Source organism: Protopterus annectens, chromosome 4.part0 (genome assembly GCF_019279795.1).
Source record: "Protopterus annectens isolate FY-2018-M chromosome 4.part0, PAN1.0, whole genome shotgun sequence".
NCBI lineage: Eukaryota > Metazoa > Chordata > Ceratodontiformes > Protopteridae > Protopterus > Protopterus annectens.
In genome coordinates this window covers 969305818-969326317 of record NC_056733.1, presented here as the reverse complement: position 1 = coordinate 969326317, position 20500 = coordinate 969305818, and the positions used below count along the sequence as shown (strand labels likewise).

Here is a 20500-nt window from a genome sequence, read left to right as displayed (position 1 = left end):
CAGTGTAACAGGTGGGGAAGGACAAGGGTAATCATACGGTGTGACATGTGGGGAAGGACAAGGGTAATCATACGGTGTAACAGGTGGGGAAGGACAAGGGTAATCATACGGTGTAACAGGTGGGGAAGGACAAAGGTAATCATATGGTGTAACAGGTGCGGAAGGACAAGGGTAATCATACAGTGTAACAGGTGGGGAAGGACAAGGGTAATCATATGGTGTAACAGGTGAGGAAGGACAAGGGTAATCATACGGTGGGGACGGACAAGGGTAATCATAAGGTGTAACAGGTGGGGAAGGACAAGGGTAATCATACGGTGTAACAGGTGGGGAAGGACAAGGGTAATCATACGGTGTAACAGGTGGGGAAGGACAAGGGTAATCATATGGTGTAACAGGTGGGGAAGGACAAGGGTAATCATATAGTGTAACAGGTGGGGAAGGACAAGGGTAATCATATGGTGTAACAGGTGGGGAAGGACAAGGGTAATCATAGGATGTAACAGGTGGGGAAGGACAAGGGTAATCATATGGTGTAACAGGTGGGGAAGGACAAGGCTAATCATAAGGTGTAACAGGTGGGGAAGGACAAGGGTAATCATATGGTGTAACAGGTGGGGAAGGACAAGGGTAATCATACGGTGTAACAGGTGGGGAAGGACAAGGGTAAGCGTATGGTGTAACAGGTGGGGAAGGACAAGGGTAATCATACGGTGTAACAGGTGGGGAAGGACAAGGGTAATCATACAGTGGGGAAGGACAAGAGTAATCATATGGTGTAACAGGTGGGGAAGGACAAGGGTAATCATACGGTGTAACAGGTGGGGAAGGACAAGGGTAATCATACGGTGTAACAGGTGGGGAAGGACAAGGGTAATCATATGGTGTAACAGGTGGGGAAGGACAAGGGTAATCATACGGTGTGACATGTGGGGAAGGGGAAGGGTAATCATATGGTGTAACAGGTGGAGAACGACAAGGGTAATCATACGGTGTAACAGGTGGGGAAGGACAAGGGTAATCATACGGTGTGACATGTGGGGAAGGGGAAGGGTAATCATATGGTGTAACAGGTGGAGAACGACAAGGGTAATCATACGGTGTAACAGGTGGGGAAGGACAAGGGTAATCATAAGGTGTAACAGGTGGGGAAGGTCAAGGGTAATCATAAGGTGTAACAGGTGGGGAAGGACAAGGGTAATCGTATGGTGTAACAGGTGGGGAAGGACAAGGGTAATCATACGGTGTAACAGGTGGGGAAGGACAAGGGTAATCATAACGTGTAACAGGTGGGGAAGGACAAGGGTAATCATAAGGTGTAACAGGTGGGGAAGTACAAGGCAGTCTTTTTTGCATGGTAAAGGCCACATTTTAATACAGAAAGAAAAAAGGTTGTTGGGGTAGGTAGACAGGTATGGTTTGGGAATGGATATGATGATAGATAAAGAAAGGCAGCAGTGGTAGGCAAAAAATAACAGATAACATAAAGCATAGACATACAGACATGAGTGGGATACACACAAAAGGTGGGAATGGCAGTGAATGGACATATATTGTCAGATAGTGGACAATAAGCAAGGTGTGTGGAAATAACACAATACGCAGAGGAGCACCTGGTAGGAAATAGGGAGGGAAAGATGTCCAACTGCCAGGCCACCTCCAAAGAGCATACGAAGCCATCTGTGACTGATAGCCCATGGTAATACACATCAAAAATTGCAAGGAAATTCGCCACCAGAAACACAATCAAGCCTCAAGACAGGAACCACACCAGGATAAAAGAGGAAAAAATGTGTTACTGCTTCTGGTACCTCGGCTTTTCGCCTTCATGGAAGACTACATCATAAAAATCACATCCTTATGTACACCAGATACTAATTCATCAAACAACTAATTAATTAAACACTTACTAGAATTAATGCTTTACAAAAATGGAAACCCTCAGTGAAAAATCTTAAAGAGAAACAGACCATAAGTACTAACACTCCATAATATATTAGTGTAAGTTAGTACTTGTTGTTTGTCTTTCGACTTTTTCCCGGTAAGGGGTTGCCATAGCAGAACTCCAGTCTGCTAATGATTTGCAGTAGATTTTTATAGGTTCATAGGTTCATAGGTTCATACTAGGCTATCTGCCCAAGGGCATTTATAAGCCTAGCCCATAGTTATTTGGCTTTCGCCACCCCTTTAGTTTGAATAAAACTATGCCCATTATTTTGCTGTGCCTCTGTCAAGCAGTGACACTGAAGTAATCCCTGGGGTATATCTGCGATCCCCCATCCATTGATCAAGATTCCTCTTGAACAAGGCCAGCGAGGTGCTCTGCCTCACATGTACCGGGATTTTGTTCCACAGTATAGGGAGTCTCTGGGTGATGAATCTGTCCCTCCAGCACGTTCTATTAATAACCGTGTCAAGGTTTAAGTCTCCCGCCCTTGTGGTTCTGAGGGATCTAGATTTTTTGAGGTGAAGCATATTCATCAAATCAGGGTTTGACATGGCCTTATATGTCAGGCACAGGTCGCCTCTGAGCAAGCGGTATGAGACTGAATAGAGCTGGAGTTCTTTCAGTCGGGCAGCATAAGACATATTTTTGAGACCCTTTATCCTTTTGGTGAGGAACTTTTGGGGCCTTTCCAGCTGCTGCAGGTGTTGGGTCAGATACATTCCGAATGGGGCATTGTACTCAATCATAGGTCTTATGAGTGATGAGTACAGGGGGACGATGACCTCCCTTGATCTAGATGTGAATCCCTTCATGATCAGGTGGGCAATGTAGAAGGTTTTCCTAACTACTTTAGCAACATGAGTGTCAAATGAAAGGCTACTGTCAACCTGGGTCCCCAGATCCCTGATGACTTCTTCTGTGCTCAGTGGATTGCCACCTATATGGTAGCTAGGGGTAACCTTGTTTTTCCCGAAGGGTATGACTATGCATTTCTTGGCATTTAACTTTAGGCCATGGCTCTGGCACCAGTTATCCGTTTCTGTGAGGCCCTTCTGAAGGATATCTGTGTCAGATGTGTTTTCGACTATGGCCCAGTTTGCAGTCATCTGCAAACTTTGTCAGCCATAACCCCTGTGTTTGCTTGTACTTCAGAAAAGTAGATGCCGAACAAGAGTGGACCCAGGACTGAGCCCTGTGGGACACCACTTGTGACAGGCTTTGAGTCTGACATGGCTCCAGCAACTCTGACCCTGTGGGTTCTGTCACTTAGCCAGTTTGCAACCCATCTTGTGATGTATGGGTTTACATTCAAGCTGATGAGTTTTTCGATGATACCTGAGTGGGGTATTGTGTCGAAGGCCTTTGCCAGGTCAAGGTAGGCTGTATGGACTGCCTTTCCCTCATCAATGGCCTTGGTGACTGTTTTGAAAAAGTCAACCAAGTTTAAAAGGCATGATCTGCCTTTGACAAAGCCAAACTGGGTTGGATCCAAAGTCTGCAAGTTCCCTATGTCTTTATTTATGAGTTCCATTATGATCCTCTCCATGGCTTTGCAGATAAGGCTTGTCAAGCTAATGGGACGGTAATTTCCAGGGTCGGTGGAGGCACCGCCCTTGTGAAGTGGGACCACAGTCGCCGTGCGCCACTCCTTGGGCGTATCCTGAGGTGAGGCTAAGATTAAACAGCTGTCCTAACTGCGGGTTTAATTCCTCATTGAGTTCGTGGAGCACACAGCCGGGGACACCGTCCGGTCCCATGGATGCTGTGTTTTTTGCTTTGGAGAGAGCAGTTCTCACCTGGGCGTTTGAGATGTTTGGGGGCTACAATCCTCTGGTATAGATATCTCTCCTTTTGGGGGGGGGGAGAAGTTTGCACTGAACCTGTCAGCCAGTATGTTGGCAATGTGTGTAGGTTCAGTAATCTTCACATCATTTTGAACTAATTCTGAGCATATCTGGGAGTTTCCTCCTAGGTTTCTAACATAGCTAAAGAAGGCCTTATGATTGTCTTTTGAGTCCTTGGCGATTTTTCTCTCAAAATTTACCTTGGATGATTTTATGAGAGCTCTTAGTTTTTTACTTATAATGATCAAAGGTGTCTTACCTTTCAAGGATTTTGCTCTATCTTGTAGTAGCTTCCTCCTTTTGTTGTAGAGCTTGTTTATGGCTGGGGTCCACCAGACTGGACGCTTGCCTTTGGTACAAAGAGTCTTAGTTTTGTTTGGGATTGCCTGATCCATGCAGTCCTGTAGGTGCTGGTAGAAGGCATTTGTAAGTGATTCAGCGGTTTGAGTAATGTTTACCACTGGCTCAGGGGCCTTAAAGGAGACCACACTAGTTTTTAGAAGTGTAAAGTCGGCTTTTGGGAAGTTTTTCACTGTGGTCTTTTTTATTTCAGGTGGGGGCGGGATGAGGACCTCCAGCGAGATTAGTTTATGATCTGATCTCACCAGTGAGGGGTATACTTCCGGTGTTGAACATTGTGATCCCATGTTCGTGATGATGAGATCAAGTATGTTTTCTCCTCTTGTGGGGATGGTGACTAGTTGTTCCATGGCATTTGAGTTTATGAACTCCAGGAACCTTTGGGCTAGAGTGTTTGGGCTTGAGTAGTGTTCCCAGTCTATATTAGGGTAGTTGAAGTCACCTAGTATGATGGTGTTTGGAGATACATTTATCCCCTCCATTGTTTTCAGGAAGGCCATGTGAGGTTCCTGAGTTTGAGAGGGTGGCCTGTAACATGCTACAAATTGCAGAGCAGTCTTGCCTATGGTTAATTGCACCTGGATGGTCTCCGATGCATCGTGCATTGCCACCAACCTTGAGGTGTGGGTGTCCTTTATGAATATGGACAGCCCCCCTCCTTTCTTGGTGTTGTCCGGATTTTGGGGCCGGAACACATGATATGAGGTGAAACCTGATAGTGCTGGGGTGCTCTCAGGAGCCTTGAACCAGGTTTCTGTCACAGCACAGACATCGATGTTCTCCATACTGAGAAGGGCCTCAAGTGCGTGCATCTTGAGATTGAGACTTCTGGCATTGAGCAGCATTACCCTTAGTTTTTTTACTTTTTTGTGTTCTAGGGTGGTAGGTTTAGAATTTGAGCCTTGCCTAAAAAAGGCACTATTTTTACGAAATGCCAAGGTGCCAGCTCGATGCCCAACCTTCAACGAAGGCACCCCATTTACACATGCATGTGTTTCAGATGCCAAGTTAGTACAAACATACAAATCCCCCATAAAATTACGTATAAGAAAAATAACATTTAAAAAGTGATCTTATTATCCAAATTCATGCCATTGGGAAATAATGTATGAAAATGAATGATCATTCTGCACTCTGATCTATTGAGTTTTTCTTTCTTTTGATGAATTTCCTTGGAATTTTTGATGTGTATTGCTTTGAGTCCCTGCTTGTCATGAATATGGGGACCAACGAATCACCAGGCACTCCAGCTCCAGGACATCTTTGGAGATGGGTCCTCTTCCTCCATCCAAGAAATGGCCACGGTGGCCACCAGCAATTCCTCCAGATCAGCAGGGTAACTTCCACCTGACACGGCAAGGTGACTGTCACTGCCCCAGAACCTGCAACATAACTAGACCTGCAGAAAGATAAGAATAAGTGAACACATTAGTACATCCATATGGCAGTTCCACAGCAGAGTGACACAAATGGAATATGTGCCACACCACTGGGAAAGTCATTCTCACCATCTGTGTCATCCTGTTATGTTTATCTCTTGCTTTCGTACAGTGTGCAGCAGGCATGCATGAGCAACATGGCAGGTATCATTGTCAAGGAAGACTCGTGTGGCACAGTTCATCACATGTCCAGTACAGGTGATGTGGTGCATATTCAATTAACAAGACAGTGCTTTGGGGCAATTGGGAATTTGGGTCAGGCTGCTCATGGCAGCTTCCTGCTTGGCACATCATCATCATCAGCCCCTTTTCCCCATTTTTTCTACATGGGGTCAGGGTATCGTGTTAACTGTCGCCATCTCTCTCGATTCAGTGTCACACTCCCGCCTTCTTCAACACTCATGCCTGACTGTCGCAGATCTTCTTTCACACAATCCATCCACCTCTTTGCTGGACATCCTCACTTCCTCTTACCTTCTTCCTGTCTGTCCCAAATATTCCTCACAAGATTGTCTTCCATTGTCCAAACCAGCATAATCTGTTCTCTTTGATCTTTTCTGCAATTGGAGCTACTTTGGCATCTGCTCTTATGTCCTCATTTCTTCATCTGTCCCACAGTGTGCATCCTAGCACCCTTCTCGGGCACTTCAGTTCCATCACCTCTAGCTTCTTCAACTGTTCTGCCTTTACTGCCCAGGTTTCTGTACCATACAGTAGTACTGGTTGCACCACTGTCTTGTACACCCTTTTTAGCTTCTTTGGCATTTTTCTATCATAGACTACACCTGACACTCTATGCCAGTTGGCTGCAGCCCCTCTGATTCTAGCTTTCACCTCTTCATTCAGACTACCCTTCTCCTCAACCACCCCTCCCAGATACTTGAAGCTGTTTACCTATTCCACTACCTTCCCTTCTATCTCTATTCTCAGGTTCTTCTGATTTCCCCAATTTGCTGTCATTACCACTGTCTTATCTGTGCTTAGTTTCATCCCATGTGCCTTCAGATTTGCATTGTATTCTCCTATAATTTGCTGAAGTTCTAGATCAGAGTCTGCCTGTACTGCCACATCATCTGCATACAGCAGCTTTGTTGATCTGTCCCTTCCATCCTGTTTGCTAATGTAGTCCATCACCAGTATGAACAGCAGTGGGTTCAGAGGTGAACCCTGGTGTACACCCACTCCCACTGAGAACCCCTCTGTGAGGTTGAACACTGCTCGTACTTGAATCACTGGGTCCTTGTACATAGCCTGCACTAATTCTACCAATGTTTCAGGCACACTGCAGTACTGCCCAGATCATCTTTCTTGGGATTTTGTTCATAGGTTCATAGGTTCATACTAGGCTATCTGCCCTAGGGCATTTATAAGCCTAGCCAGAGTGTGTTTGGCTTTCGCCACCCATTTTAAATTAATTTTGCTATGCCTTTTTTTGAGGTTAGTATACTGTGCCTCTGTCTAACAGTGACACAGAAGTGATAGCCGGGGTAAACCTACGATCTCCCATCCACTCTTCAAGATTCCTCTTGAAGAGAGTCAATGTGGGACTCTGCCTAACCTGGACTGGGATTTTATTCCAGAGTGAAGGGAGCCTCTGGGTTATGAATCTGTCCCTCCAGCATGTCCTATTTATTTCAGTGCTGAGGTTCAAGTCTCTATAGCGCGTAGCTCGATGGGATTTGGATTTTCTGAGGTGCAGCATGTCCATTAATTCCGGGTTGGACATGGCTTTATACGTCAGGCACAGATCGCCTCTGAGCAGGCGGTATGCCACTGAGTAGAGCTGGAGTTTCTTTAACCGGGCAGCATATGGCATTTGTTTGAGCCCTTTGATCCTCTTGGTGAGGTACTTTTGGGGTCTTTCCAGTTGCTGCAGGTGTCTGGTAAGGTACATCCCAAAAGGGGCATTGTACTCAATTATGGGCCTGATGAGGGATGAGTAAAGAGGCACGATGACCTCTCCTGATCTAGATGTGAATCCCTTCATGATTAGGTGGGCTATATAAAATGTTTTTCTAACCACTTTGGCCACGTGGTTGTCAAATGAGAGATTGCTATCAACTTGGGTCCCCAGGTCCCTAATGACTTCTTCTGTACTTAATGGATTACCACCTATGTGGTAATTTGTGGGCACTTTGTTTTTGCCAAAGGGATGACTATACACTTTTGGCGTTTAGCTTGAGGCCATGGCTCTGGCACCAGTTGTCTGTTTCTATGAGGCCCTTTTGGAGGATGCTTGTGTCGGCTGGAGAGTTGATTATGGCGCCTAGTTTGCAGTCATCTGCGAACTTGGTCAGCCACAGTCCTTCTGTGTTGGCCTGTACCGCCGAGAAATATATACCGAACAAGAGAGGTCCCAGGACTGAGCCTTGTGGGACACCACTTGTAACTGGTTTGGAGTCTGACATGGCTCCAGCAATTCTAACCATGTGGGTTCTGTCCTTGAGTCAGTTTGCAACCAATCTAGTGACATAGGGGTTTATATTTAAGCTGGTGAGCTTATCTATAATGCCCGAGTGGGGTATTGTATCGAAGGCTTTTGCGAGGTCCAGGTAGGCTGTGTGGACCACCTTCCCCTTGTCAATGGCCTTGGTGACTGTTTCAAAGAAATCAACCAGATTTAAGAGGCAGGATCTGCCTTTAACAAAGCCAAACTGGGTAGGATCCAGTGTCTGTAGGTCCCCAATATCTTTATTTATGAGGTCCATGATGATCCTTTCCATAGCTTTGCAGACCAAGCTAGTCAGGCTTATGGGGCGATAGTTTCCAGGATCCGTTGAGGCACCACCTTTGTGGAGAGGGACCACTGTTGCTGTACGCCACTCTTTGGGTACATATCCTGTAGTAAGGCTAAGATTGAACAGTAGTTTTATGTTTGGGTTTAGCTCTTCTTGGAGTTCATGTAGGATGCAGCCCGGGACACCATCTGGTCCCATTGATGCTGTGTTTTTTGCTTTGGAGAGGGCGGCTCTTACCTGAGCATCTGAGATGTCAGGGGGGCAGCACTCTGTTGGGATAGATATTTGCCCTTTTGGTGGGGAGGGGGGGGGGAGTTTGCACTGAACCTGTCAGCTAGAATGTTGGCAATGTCTGTGGGCTCGGTGTATTTTTTGTCATTTTGGACTAATTCTGAGCATATCTGGAAATTCCCACCCAGGTTCCTAACATAACTAAAGAAAGCCTTGTGATTATCCTTAGTGTCCTGTGCAATTTTTCTCTCGAAGCTGGCCTTAGACGATTTTATGAGTGCCTGTTGTTTTTTACTAACACTGATCAGAGATGCCTTCCCTTTTTGGGATTTTGCTATATCATGTAGTAGCTTCCTCCTTTTATTGTATAATTTGTTTATGGCTGGGGTCCACCAGACAGGACGTCTGCCTTTGTTATATGCTTTCTGCAAGTGTAGGAATACCGAGTTAAACTCTCTCATCATCTCTAGTTTCTTCTCAAGAATCTGTCTCAATGCAAACATCGGGTCAATTGTGCTGCATCCTGATCTGAGTCTGAACTGCTCATCTCCCATCTTACATTCTACTACTCTGCGTATCCGTTTACAATCTCCCTCTTCAGTACTTTCATGTAATGCAATAGGGGTTTGATGCCTCTGTGCTGCCCACAGTTGTGGATGTCCCCTTTGTTCTTGTACACTGGCACGAGTATGCTTATTCTCCAGTCATCTGGGATACGCTTCTCTCTCCACACTGCTATTAGTACTCTCAGGTGCCATTTCTCCCCTCTCTCACCCAGCATCTTTATCATATCTGCTGTGACCTCATCTGAGCCTGCTGCTTTCCCTGATTTCATCTTCCTTATTGCTGTTCTTACTTCGTCTAGGGTGGGCTCCTCTTCTTCTCTCATTGTTTGAATTTTCTGTGGCAGAACAACTTCTGGGGGGTTTTCTTCATTCAGAAGCTGCTGGAAATACTCCTTCCATCTGCCTTTGATGTCCTCTGGACTGGTGAGCATGTTGCTGGCATCCCTTATGAAGGGTGTCTGACTATCTTCTTTAACTTTCTGTCTTTGCCTTGCAACCTGATATAGTTTCTTTGCGCCCCTTACTGAGTCACTTTCCAGAAGTTGGTACAGTGCCTCTGATGCCCTATTCTTTGCTACTGCAACTTCTTTCTTAGATTCTTTGTTAGCCAACCAGTAGTCCTTCCTAGCCTGGTCAGTATTTTCTGTCTCCCACTTCTTCCTGCACTCCTTCTATCTTTTGATGACTTCCTGGACTTCTGCATTCCACCAGCAGCTTTCCGTATGTACCATATTTCCATACCTGGCTTGGCCACATATCTTTTCTGTAGTCCTAACGCATGCTGTTTTGTGGAGCTGACATTCTTCTTCAACTCCACCTATTTCCTCCTCTTCTTGGGGTGCTACTGCCCTGAGTAATTCATTGAACTGTTGTATTTTCTCTCCAGTCAACTTCCAGGTCTTCAGCCTGGTCTCTGTTGACCTTAGAGCCTTCTCTGACCACTGCTTGCAGCTGATTGTAGCAACTAGTGGCTTATGCTGTGGGCCAACTGTTTCACTGGGTTTGACATTGCAGTCATGGATTCTACTATCCCAGTTCCTTACTAGGAGGAAGTCTACCTGAGTTGCATGTTGGCTACTCTTGTATGTGATCTTGTGACAGTCTCTCTTTCTGTACCATGTATTGGCTACTGTCAAGCCATTTGCCAGACAGAATTCTAGAATGGCTTCTCCTTCTTTATTCCTGTTGCCATACCAATGTGGACCAAGGCAGTCCTCATATCCTGTTCTGTCTGTCCCAGTATGTGCATTTAGGTCACCCATTATCAATATCAATTTGTATTGTACTTGTTTACCTAGTAGGTCCTGCAACTGCTGTCTGAATGCACTCTTTTCCTCACTATCACAACCCTGCTGTGGGGCATAGGCTTAATGATTACTGCCCTATCATTACACTGGAGTCTGATTGCCATGAGAGTGTCATTAATTCTGATGATATCCCTCACTGCCTTCTGAAACCTCTCTCTCACCACAATTCGTACACCATTTCTAGCCTGTCCCCCACCTGAATAGTAGAGTGTGGATCCCAAGCCAAGTGGCTTTGCTGCACAGCTCTTCTAGCTCATCTCTTGGATACATAGGATGTCCAGCCTCTTCCATATCATCATGTCATCCACTTCCAAGCTGCATCCTGTCAGTGAACCTACATTAAGTGTAGCAAGTCTCAGTTCATGTTTGGCAGGTTGGTTGGTTTTACATCCAGCTTTTGCTCAACAAAGCTATCCCAGGTAACCCAGGCTGAGCAAGTAGACACCAGCCAGCCAGTAGCTTATTGACCCAGGTCTGCTGGGTTTTATGGCAGGCACATACTGGTAAATAGGAGCACATATACCCCACCCACAGTTAGCAAGGGCCCCTGGCGTGGGCCAGAGTAGGCTGGGTCCTCAACCCACTTATCACCGGTAACTACCCATGCCCATTTCTGGTGACATTAGTCAACATGACCAAATCACCAAGAGCCATATTTTACACTGTCGAATGGCTAGCCCTGCCACACCAGTCAGTCTGTGATCCATGTTCTCCTATCTTGAGGATACTGTGCACCACAGTAGATGCCCAAAGCAGTTGGTCTGTACAACTCTTCTCCCTATGGGGCACCATATAGAGTCTGTGCTACTGCCCACAGCTCCATTCATTGGTGAGTTTGAGATGGAAACACACAGGAAAAACCCCACGGAGATAGGTAGAACATGTAAACTCCAAAGAGGCATTGGTCGGAGGTCAGGATTGAACCTTGTACCTTGTGCATGGGAGGTGAAGACCTTAACCATTAAGCGATCTGGTCTCTTAAGCTTCCTGCTTGGCACTTTACATATTATATGTAATGACTTGGGCACTGCACAACACCTGGAAGTTGAAAGAGTGGTCATGGCAGTGCATATGCAATTTATGCCTCCCAGGAATTCAGTGAGGAATACTATGCTGTAAAATTTGCACGTAGTGGTACTTCTTTCCTCTTCACTTATGGGGAACAAGATATGCTCTTCCACATGCTGCAGCATAATATTAAGAAAATGGTGTACAACATGTGAGGACGAAACAAACAGCATGCCTGGTTTGTCCCATGTTAATTTACTGAAAGGTATATGTACCTTAGATGGTTAAAACTACACATACCTTTCTGTCCATTTGTATGGGTATTCCACGCATACCCCTTGATCCCCCCTATGGGCAACATAGTTGGACTAGCTCTGCTATGGTCTTTCTGTCCACCAGGTACTGGCCCACTGTCTGCTAGTCATTTAAGTGCTTTTATATATGGTGCTGTCGGAACCCTTTACTATGGCTTGGATGTTATTATGTCCAACATCTTAGGCACTGGCTGTGATGGAGACCACAAATAAATGTTGTTGGCTGTAGCCCGCTGCTTCTCCTAACATATTCAAAGCCAAGTTGCAGGGACAGGAAAACTCCCCTGTGTTCAGAATTGGCCTGCAGAAGGGAGCAGCGCACTTGCTTTGTGTGTCTTTCATTCTCTGTGTTTCATATCCTCATTTGCATAAATGTATTAATTTACATATAATATGTATGTTGCACATACAGTGTTATTTTTCACATTGCGCAGCTGCAGATCCTGTGTCTCTGATTTAATCATACCTGCACACAGCTGCTACCTGTGTCTAATTATTCTGTGCATTTTGCTGTCTAGGATTCCCAGACTCCATTTCTAAAACTTTTATCCAGTATTTTTAAAGGACCAGCTTTAATGTTTTTAAAACATTTCTAGCTTGTAAGGTTATACTTTTAAATCATTTCTGGTGAATATTCCTTACTACTTGTTCATATATCTTGCTTGCATGTCTCCTCACTGGAGGTGTAATTGCTTCCCGAGTGTCTTCCTGCATGTGACACATTAAAATCTGACTAAAAGATCAGTTTTAGTCAGGGAGAGAGAAACGAACTGTCAGATACAGGGGTATAAAAATATTATCGCATAACAGAGTGCTTTTGCCTTCTGGAAGGGAATAGCAGTTAGATAAAAGAAAACATAATTTTCAAAGAGTGTATGTTGAAATGCCCCAGACAGTTTACGAGTAACTCCACCCCTAATCAAGTGTTCCTGAAGTGAGTTTCTTGCTTTTTTACTGACTCCTAATTTAGGGTAACATTTCTGAGCAATGTCAGTCAGTTTAGCACACAGGTTATTGATGCTAGGAACTAGGTCTGAGCTTTATCTAGCAATCTGAGCTTTAATTTTCTATTTCCACATGAAAAGAATGTCATTCTAAGTGAATTACTTACCATCTTACTTATGCACAAAAGCAGCTTTCCCTTTTGTGCTCACCCTGTTAGCAAATTAATATATGAATTAAACTCTCAACAATGAGCTCTTAAAACGGACAATAAAGTTTAATTGACGCATTTTGTACATTATTGTTATTGCTTTTGCAGAAAAACTGAAGTATCAGAAGTTAATTCTCAATTAAACTAAAACATTTGCTGTGTGACCCATTGCAGATTCTTCAGATTACAGATGCTTAAATCAATTTATTTGCAGATGCAAATGTGCATTGACTCTCACTGGAAAGTAAATGTTTCATCATATATGACTGTTGGAAAATATCTTGGAAAATATTATAGTATGCAGAGATTTTGCAAGCTTTGATATCAGTGAAATAAAATTTATCTGGCAGATGTGTAGTATGTAATCTTGTTAATCTGTAGCCTGAGCCGATGTTATGATTTTTTATTTAAACCACAGCTAACGACAGATATGGATTTATACTCTCAGTGCACCACCTAGTGGTGATTGTTGAAAGTATGCGGAGAAGCATGTAGCACTATCAGCTAAAAAGTGCACATGCCTTGCATTCATGTAACATTTTAATCTTTCTTTGAAAAAGTACAAGCTGATATTACTAGATACTGCTTACCTTAACAGTAAAAGTTCTGAAAAAAATGTTGAAACTGTTTAAATTGTAATCTAGTCTGAGTGTCATAAAGAAATTGTTGCTCATCTTTTATTTTTTTCCTGACTGTGTATAGTCATCCAACCTAATAGAAATCGGGAAGCCTTCAGAAAGTTTGGAAAATGTGTGTCGTTGGGCTTATTTACAGCAGAAGCCCGACACAGATCATGCAGAATACCACGATCATGCCATTTTTCTAACAAGACAAGAATTTGGTCCCTCTGGCATGCAAGGTATTGTCTATTTTGCAAGTCTCTAGCTTAATACAATAGCATGTAATACAAAATGATTGCATCCAGACAAGACCATCATTTTATTATGGACTTTATGGTGTTTGAGTGACATACTGCTAATATGTGAAATTTTTCTGTTTAATGGCATTTACTTAAACCAGAAATTGTGAAGATAGATAGATAGATGGAGAGACGTATAGATAGATAGATAGATAGATAGACAGATAGATAGATAGATAGATAGATAGATAGACAGATAGATAGATATACAGACAGACAGATAGCTAGCTAGATAGATAGATAGACAGATGGGGATCTACTTCAGTAGATCAAACATTTACAACTTCGAACCACATATTGCTGAGACCATATGTTCGAACCCATAAATGTTCGAATACTGAAGTAGAAACACAAAAAACCAACAAAGTAAATGTCTATAGCAGGGGGGCACCCCCCCTTACTTTAATATACCAACTTCTAGATCGCACTACATTGCGGAAATGGGAAATCTTCCCTTTCACTCTGTACGGAGATCTCCATTCAGTCCAATCAAACTTTTACAAGTTCGAACATATGGTCTCGGCCATATGTGGTTCAAACTTGTAAACATTCGATCGACTGAAGGAGACCCAGATAGATAGATAGACAGATAGCTAGAGAGATATTAGTCAGCAAGTCATAATCCATAAGCAAAGTGAATTCCAGCAACAGTTGATATTATGCAGTATCTGAATTGTTTGAAAGACCATCTGTTTTTCTCAAATACTGAAGAAACAATAGTATTTTCCAAGCATTCCTAGTCAACATTGCTCTGTACTGCATTCATGTGTTGTGCGGTTGAGTTTTAATAAGAAGAGATCTCCCTGTCTGTAAATCAGTGATCACCTTCATCGGATGAAAGGTCAGATGGTGAGGGTATTACATTCTAGAGCAGAGATTCTGAAAAGTAAAGCAGCCCTCTCTGTAGGAAGGTAGCCTGATCTGGATTAGATACAAGAAGGCATGAAGTAAATCTGCATTTAAAATAGCACTGGTAAAATGAGAATAACAATTGTTTGTGTGTTAGTGAAGAAAATGAACACTAAACTTGACAGGACCAGTTCAGAGGTATTTTCTCAGGTCACCTGAGCATGAAACCCATTTGCTGGATCATGGTAGCTCAGATTACCTGTTGCTGCTATCTAGATGTCCACTTCCGGACATTATGATCTGTTGTTTGCGAGCTAGGGTCAGTATAATAATTGTTATTTCTCCCAGATTCAGTGACCTTTTTGTTATTTTTCACATACGTTACTACTTAAAATGTTCCGCTCAGGTGGTTACATTACAATGTAAGATCTCCAGCTGGCAAGTCAGTATGATCAAGCTGCAGTCGTAACCATGTTCAAAGAAACCAGTGCAACCAGTGGATCCTGCCAGAATTAATGCCGGGAGAAAGATGTTTCTTTAAGCAGAAAAATAGCTGGTAACAATTCGGTGAAGTTTTATGTGCAGGCTACAGTGTTACATACAAGCTGGTCCTGTGTAATTTATTTTTTCATAACAGTTTTATTGCTGTTGCAACAAATGAAAAAAATATAACACTTATATACATAATCCCTGCCAGATTAAGTTATTTTACCATACAGCGATATAACATTTTAGTTCTAGATTTGGAATAGCATCATTCTTGTTACCAATATTACATTACAATTCCAAATCAGTTATTGTACCTATTAAACTTCAGTATTACCTTCTGTCATCCCTCCCACACCTAGGAACCCATCACACCTCAAACCATCAGGTCTTGTGCCCCACAAGTCTTCACCGATACCGAAATAGTTTTAGTACCATCTCCCAACAGATAGGTAGTTTTGTGATGCCACTCACCAGCATGCCTCTACTTGTAGTATAAACCTAACAGTAGGCATATATATGTATAATATTCTTTGATGCTGCTTTTTGCCCCACCACTTAAGTGCAGTATTATCATTTTCTGCCCTGCCTAGTTCCTTCTCTTACCTCCATTTCTTTGTCTTTCTAAGCACTAATCACGTGATCTCTAATCTGTTGGAGAAACCCACTGACACACCTCTTCCGATGCAGAGTGTTCCTCATCTACTAATGCAGAAATATCTACTGTAATAGCGTCTTTACTTTCATACAAATATAATTAGATGTATGTGTAATTTTTAGCACAGTTTACTTAATGTCTTTTCATGTATATTACTGGATGTCTGTTCAGAAATGTTAGTAATATGTTGGAACATTGTTCCCTGGGACTCCCCTGAAAAAGGTTTTTGACTAAACCCAGTCAGACAAGCACAGTAAAGAAAAATAAAATAAATAAACAAATTTGTAGCTGTTGGGGGGGGGGGGAGTGTGACTGGGTCCCTAAACCATACCGCTGGGGCTGATGTGAGCACCTCATCATATCAGGGTTGTTCTGTTTTCTCCCCTGGTGTGTGTTTGTGTGTGTGTATGTGTGTGCATGTGCTCCCACACACATTGCTACAGCATCTACCACAACTACATTGTATTTCCAAAACAATGTTTTGTGATCCTGTGTCCACTGTTGACATACAACCTTCACTTAGTCATATCCAATTTGGCTAACTGGGACCACCATTTCTCTGACATCAGAAGGAATAACCAATTGCAAACTCTCACTCCCACCTTTTTCTACCTATCACTGCCCGAACCACTAGCTGAATTCAGGCAATTTAAGTCAAAGTAAAAGCTTCACCCATCTCCAACACAGAGTTGGGCATTTTTAACACACTTATCCTACACTTTTTGTTTTTATTCTATTACATCATCATCTTCTTTTGGCTTATCCCATTAGGGGTTGCCACATCAGATCACCTGTTTCCATTTCTTCCTGTCCTCTACATCTTGCTCTGTCACACCAACCACCTGCATGTCCTCTGTCACCACATCCATAAACCTTATCTTAGGCCTTCCTCTTTTCCTGTTACCTGGTAGCTTCATCCTTAGCATCTTTTTCCCCAATATACTCAGCATCCCTCCGCAGCATGTCCAAACCAATGTAATCTTGCCTCTCTGGCTTTGTCTCCAAACCTTCCAACCTGGGCTGACCCTCTAATATACTTATTCCTAATCCTGTCCACCCTCGTCACACCCAGTGCAAATCTTAACATCTTTAACTCTGCCACATCCAGCTCTGACTCCTGCCTTTTTGTCAGTGCCACTGTCTCCAACCCATATAATATAGCTGGTCTCACTACCCTCTTGTAGACCTCCCCTTTCACTTTAACAGGTACTCGTCTGTCACAAATCACTCCTGACACTCTTCTCCACCCACTCCATCCTGCCTGTACTCTCTTCTTCACCTCTCTTCCACACTCACCATTACTCTGAAGTATTGACCCCAAGTATTTAAACTCATCCACCTTCGCCACCTCTACTCCTTGCATCCTCACCATTCCTCTACCCTCACTCTCATTCACACACATATATTCTGTCTTAGTCCTGCTGACCTTCATTCCTCTTCTCCCTAGAGCATATCTCCACCTCTCCAGGGTCTCCTCCACCTGTTCCCTACTCTCACTACATATCACAGTGTCATTTGCAAACATCATAGTCCATGGAGACTCCTGTCTAATCTCGTCTGTCAACCTGTCCATCACCATTGCAAATAATAAAGGGCTCAGAGCTGATCCTTGATGTAACCCCACCTTCACCTTAAATGCATCCGTCACTCCCACCGCAGACCTCACCGCTGTCACACTACCCTCGTACATATCCTGTACCACTCTTACATACTTCTCTGGCACTTCTGACTTCCTCATACAATACCACAACTCCTCTCTAGGCACCCTGTCATATGCTTTCTCTAAGTCTACAAAAACACAATGCAACTCCTTCTGACATTCTCTGTACTTCTCCATCAACACTCTCAGAGCAAACATCGCATCTGTAGTGCTCTTTCCTGGCATGAAACCATACTGCTGGTCACTAATCATCACGTCCCTTCTTAACCTAGCTTCCACTACTCTTTCCCATAACTTCATGCTGTGAATGATCAATGTAATCCCTCTGTAGTTACTACAGCTCTGCACATCACCTTATTCTTAAAAATCGGTACCAAAACACTTTTTCTCCATTCCTCAGGCATCCTCTCACTTTCCAAGATTTCATTAAACAATCTGGTTAAAAACTCCACTGCCATTTCACCTAAACACCTCCATGCTTCCACAGGTATGTCATCTGGGCCAACAGCCTTTCCATTCTTCATCCTCTTCATAGCTATCCTTACTTCCTCCTTGATAATCCATTGCACTTCATGATTCACTATCCCTACATCATCCAACCTTCTCTCCCTCTCATTCTCTTCATTCATCAACCCCTCAAAGTACTCTCTCCATCTGCTCAACACACTCTCCTTGCTTGTGAGTATGTTTCCCTCATTATCCTTTATCACCTTTACCTGCTGCACATCTTTCCTAGCTCGGTCCCTCTGTCTAGCCAATCGGTACAGGTCATTCTCTCCCTCTTTAGTGTCCAACCTTTCATACAACTCTTCATATGCCTTACCCTTAGCCTTTGCCACCTCTCTCTTTGCCATGCACCTCATATCCTTACACTCCTGTCTACTTTCTTCATCTCTCTGACAATCCCACTTCTTAACTGTAGACTTGCAAGGAACCACCACGAAGCACAATGAACAGTTGAGCAATTTATTGAGAGAGAGAACAAGCGCTTTCACGCACTAACCTAGTGCGCTTCCTCAGGTTACAATGCATAAGGTAGATCCTAGTCTTTATATACATACATATCCACCCTAATTAATCAATTAAGTCAAGCAATTAACTTGATATTTTTCATCAACATTTAAAGAGACGGCCAGGTTTCTGAACCATCTACATTATCTCAACAAACGCTTGTAGAAACGTACATTTATTGCACATAAACACGCATTATATTATAAAACGCAAATACTGCTAGCTCTATATATTTATAATGAATATGTAAAAAATGCATAAAACAATAATAAAATAGCAACCTAACTATATATGGACCCCTAATACATCAGGATCCAGCATATATAAAAATACATATAAAATGATCTAGACAACATATACAAATACAGAAGTACCACTAAGGCACATCAATTAAAATAAAAACCTTATACAAATATCTAAGCCTGATCATAGTATAATAAATACCATCATTAAGTGTACTCAAAAACTGATAGTATTAAAATAACTTCATATATTACCCAATAGGGCAGGCTTAATACTCAGGGCTGAATTCAAGCCTGGTTCTATGTGTGCCCTAAGGTTAAGTATCCACTTCAACTCACTCAACTCAAGGGTACCCACCATATCCCCTTCTCTTCTGTTATGATGCAGCTGCTGCAAAACCCTAAATTTAAAAACATGTGATGGAAACTGTTGGCAGTGTCTGGCCAACACATTGGTAGTATTTCCTTTCCTGATGTCATACACGTGATTGTAAATACGGTCCTTGAACCGGCGCGTGGTCATGCCCACATAGTAGGCCCCACAGGGTTCACATAAAGCTAAATAAATGACATTGGCCGTATCACATGTCGCATAGAATTTTGGTTCCCACACTAAGTCTATATCTGTAAGTTCAAGTCTCTGAACACCGGAAATATATTTGCACACACAACATTTCCTGCATGGAAAGGTACCTTGTCTATAGTTAACCCTAATGTCAATTGATTTGATCTCCACCTTCTCCTTGCATAGTAGTCTCTTCAGATTCAGACAATTATTATATCTAAAACTTGGCCTATCGCCTACTATTTCAGCAAACCCTTGTCCATATTTAACAACTTCCAATTGCTTCTAATGATGTTCTCTATATGCCCTATATCACTGGTATACCTAATGTCATACTGTATTTTCTTTTTATCACTTCTTGGCGTACCAATGTAACGCCATTGTTTTCGTGCTGAACTGATTGTAACAGGAACATTGTTTCTTTGGTTGGACACCAACTGAACTGGATATCCCCTATCAATAAGGCAACTTTCCTGGAAATTCATTTGATGGTTCATGTCCTCTGGGTTACTGCATAACCTAGCTATCCTGCTCATTTGATTTTTGACCACATTAGGAAAAATATGCCTAGGATGCATACTCTCAAAGTGGAGGATGCCATGTCTCCAGCAGGATTTCCTAAAGAGTGACATTGTACTGACGCACTCGTCATCCTTACTGATAGTAATATCAAGGAAATCAACTCTGCTGGAAGAACATTCATATGTAAACTCCAAGAAAGTGGTTGTTGAACCCATGAAATCAACAAAATTATCTAATGATTCGACATCTCCATTCCAGAAAAGAAGGATGTCATCTACAAAACGTCTGTATAGAATGACGTTGTTTTTATATCTTTCGTCATTGAAGATGAACATCTTTTCCCATCATAGTTCACGGAGACTCCTGTCTGATCTCGTCTGTCAACCTGTCCATCACCATTGCAAATAATAAAGGGCTCAGAGCTGATCCTTGATGTAACCCCACCTTCACCTTAAATGCATCCGTCACTCCCACCGCAGACCTCACCGCTGTCACACTACCCTCGTACATATCCTGTACCACTCTTACATACTTCTCTGGCACTCCTGACTTCCTCATACAATACCACAACTCCTCTCTAGGCACCCTGTAATATGCTTTCTCTAAGTCTACAAAAACACAATGCAACTCCTTCTGACATTCTCTGTACTTCTCCATCAACACTCTCAGAGCAAACATCG

General features: G+C 43.0%; 1 protein-coding gene across 1 annotated transcript in view; it reads left to right on the top strand.

Moving 5' to 3' along the window:
- LOC122799703 (A disintegrin and metalloproteinase with thrombospondin motifs 2-like) overlaps positions 1–20500 on the top strand; it is a 2689413-nt gene that overhangs the window by 2042178 nt on the left and 626735 nt on the right. The window contains exon 6 of the mRNA XM_044068936.1: positions 13611–13767. Within this exon, the coding sequence (XP_043924871.1) occupies positions 13611–13767 (157 nt within the window). The remainder of the gene's footprint in view (positions 1–13610; positions 13768–20500) is intronic.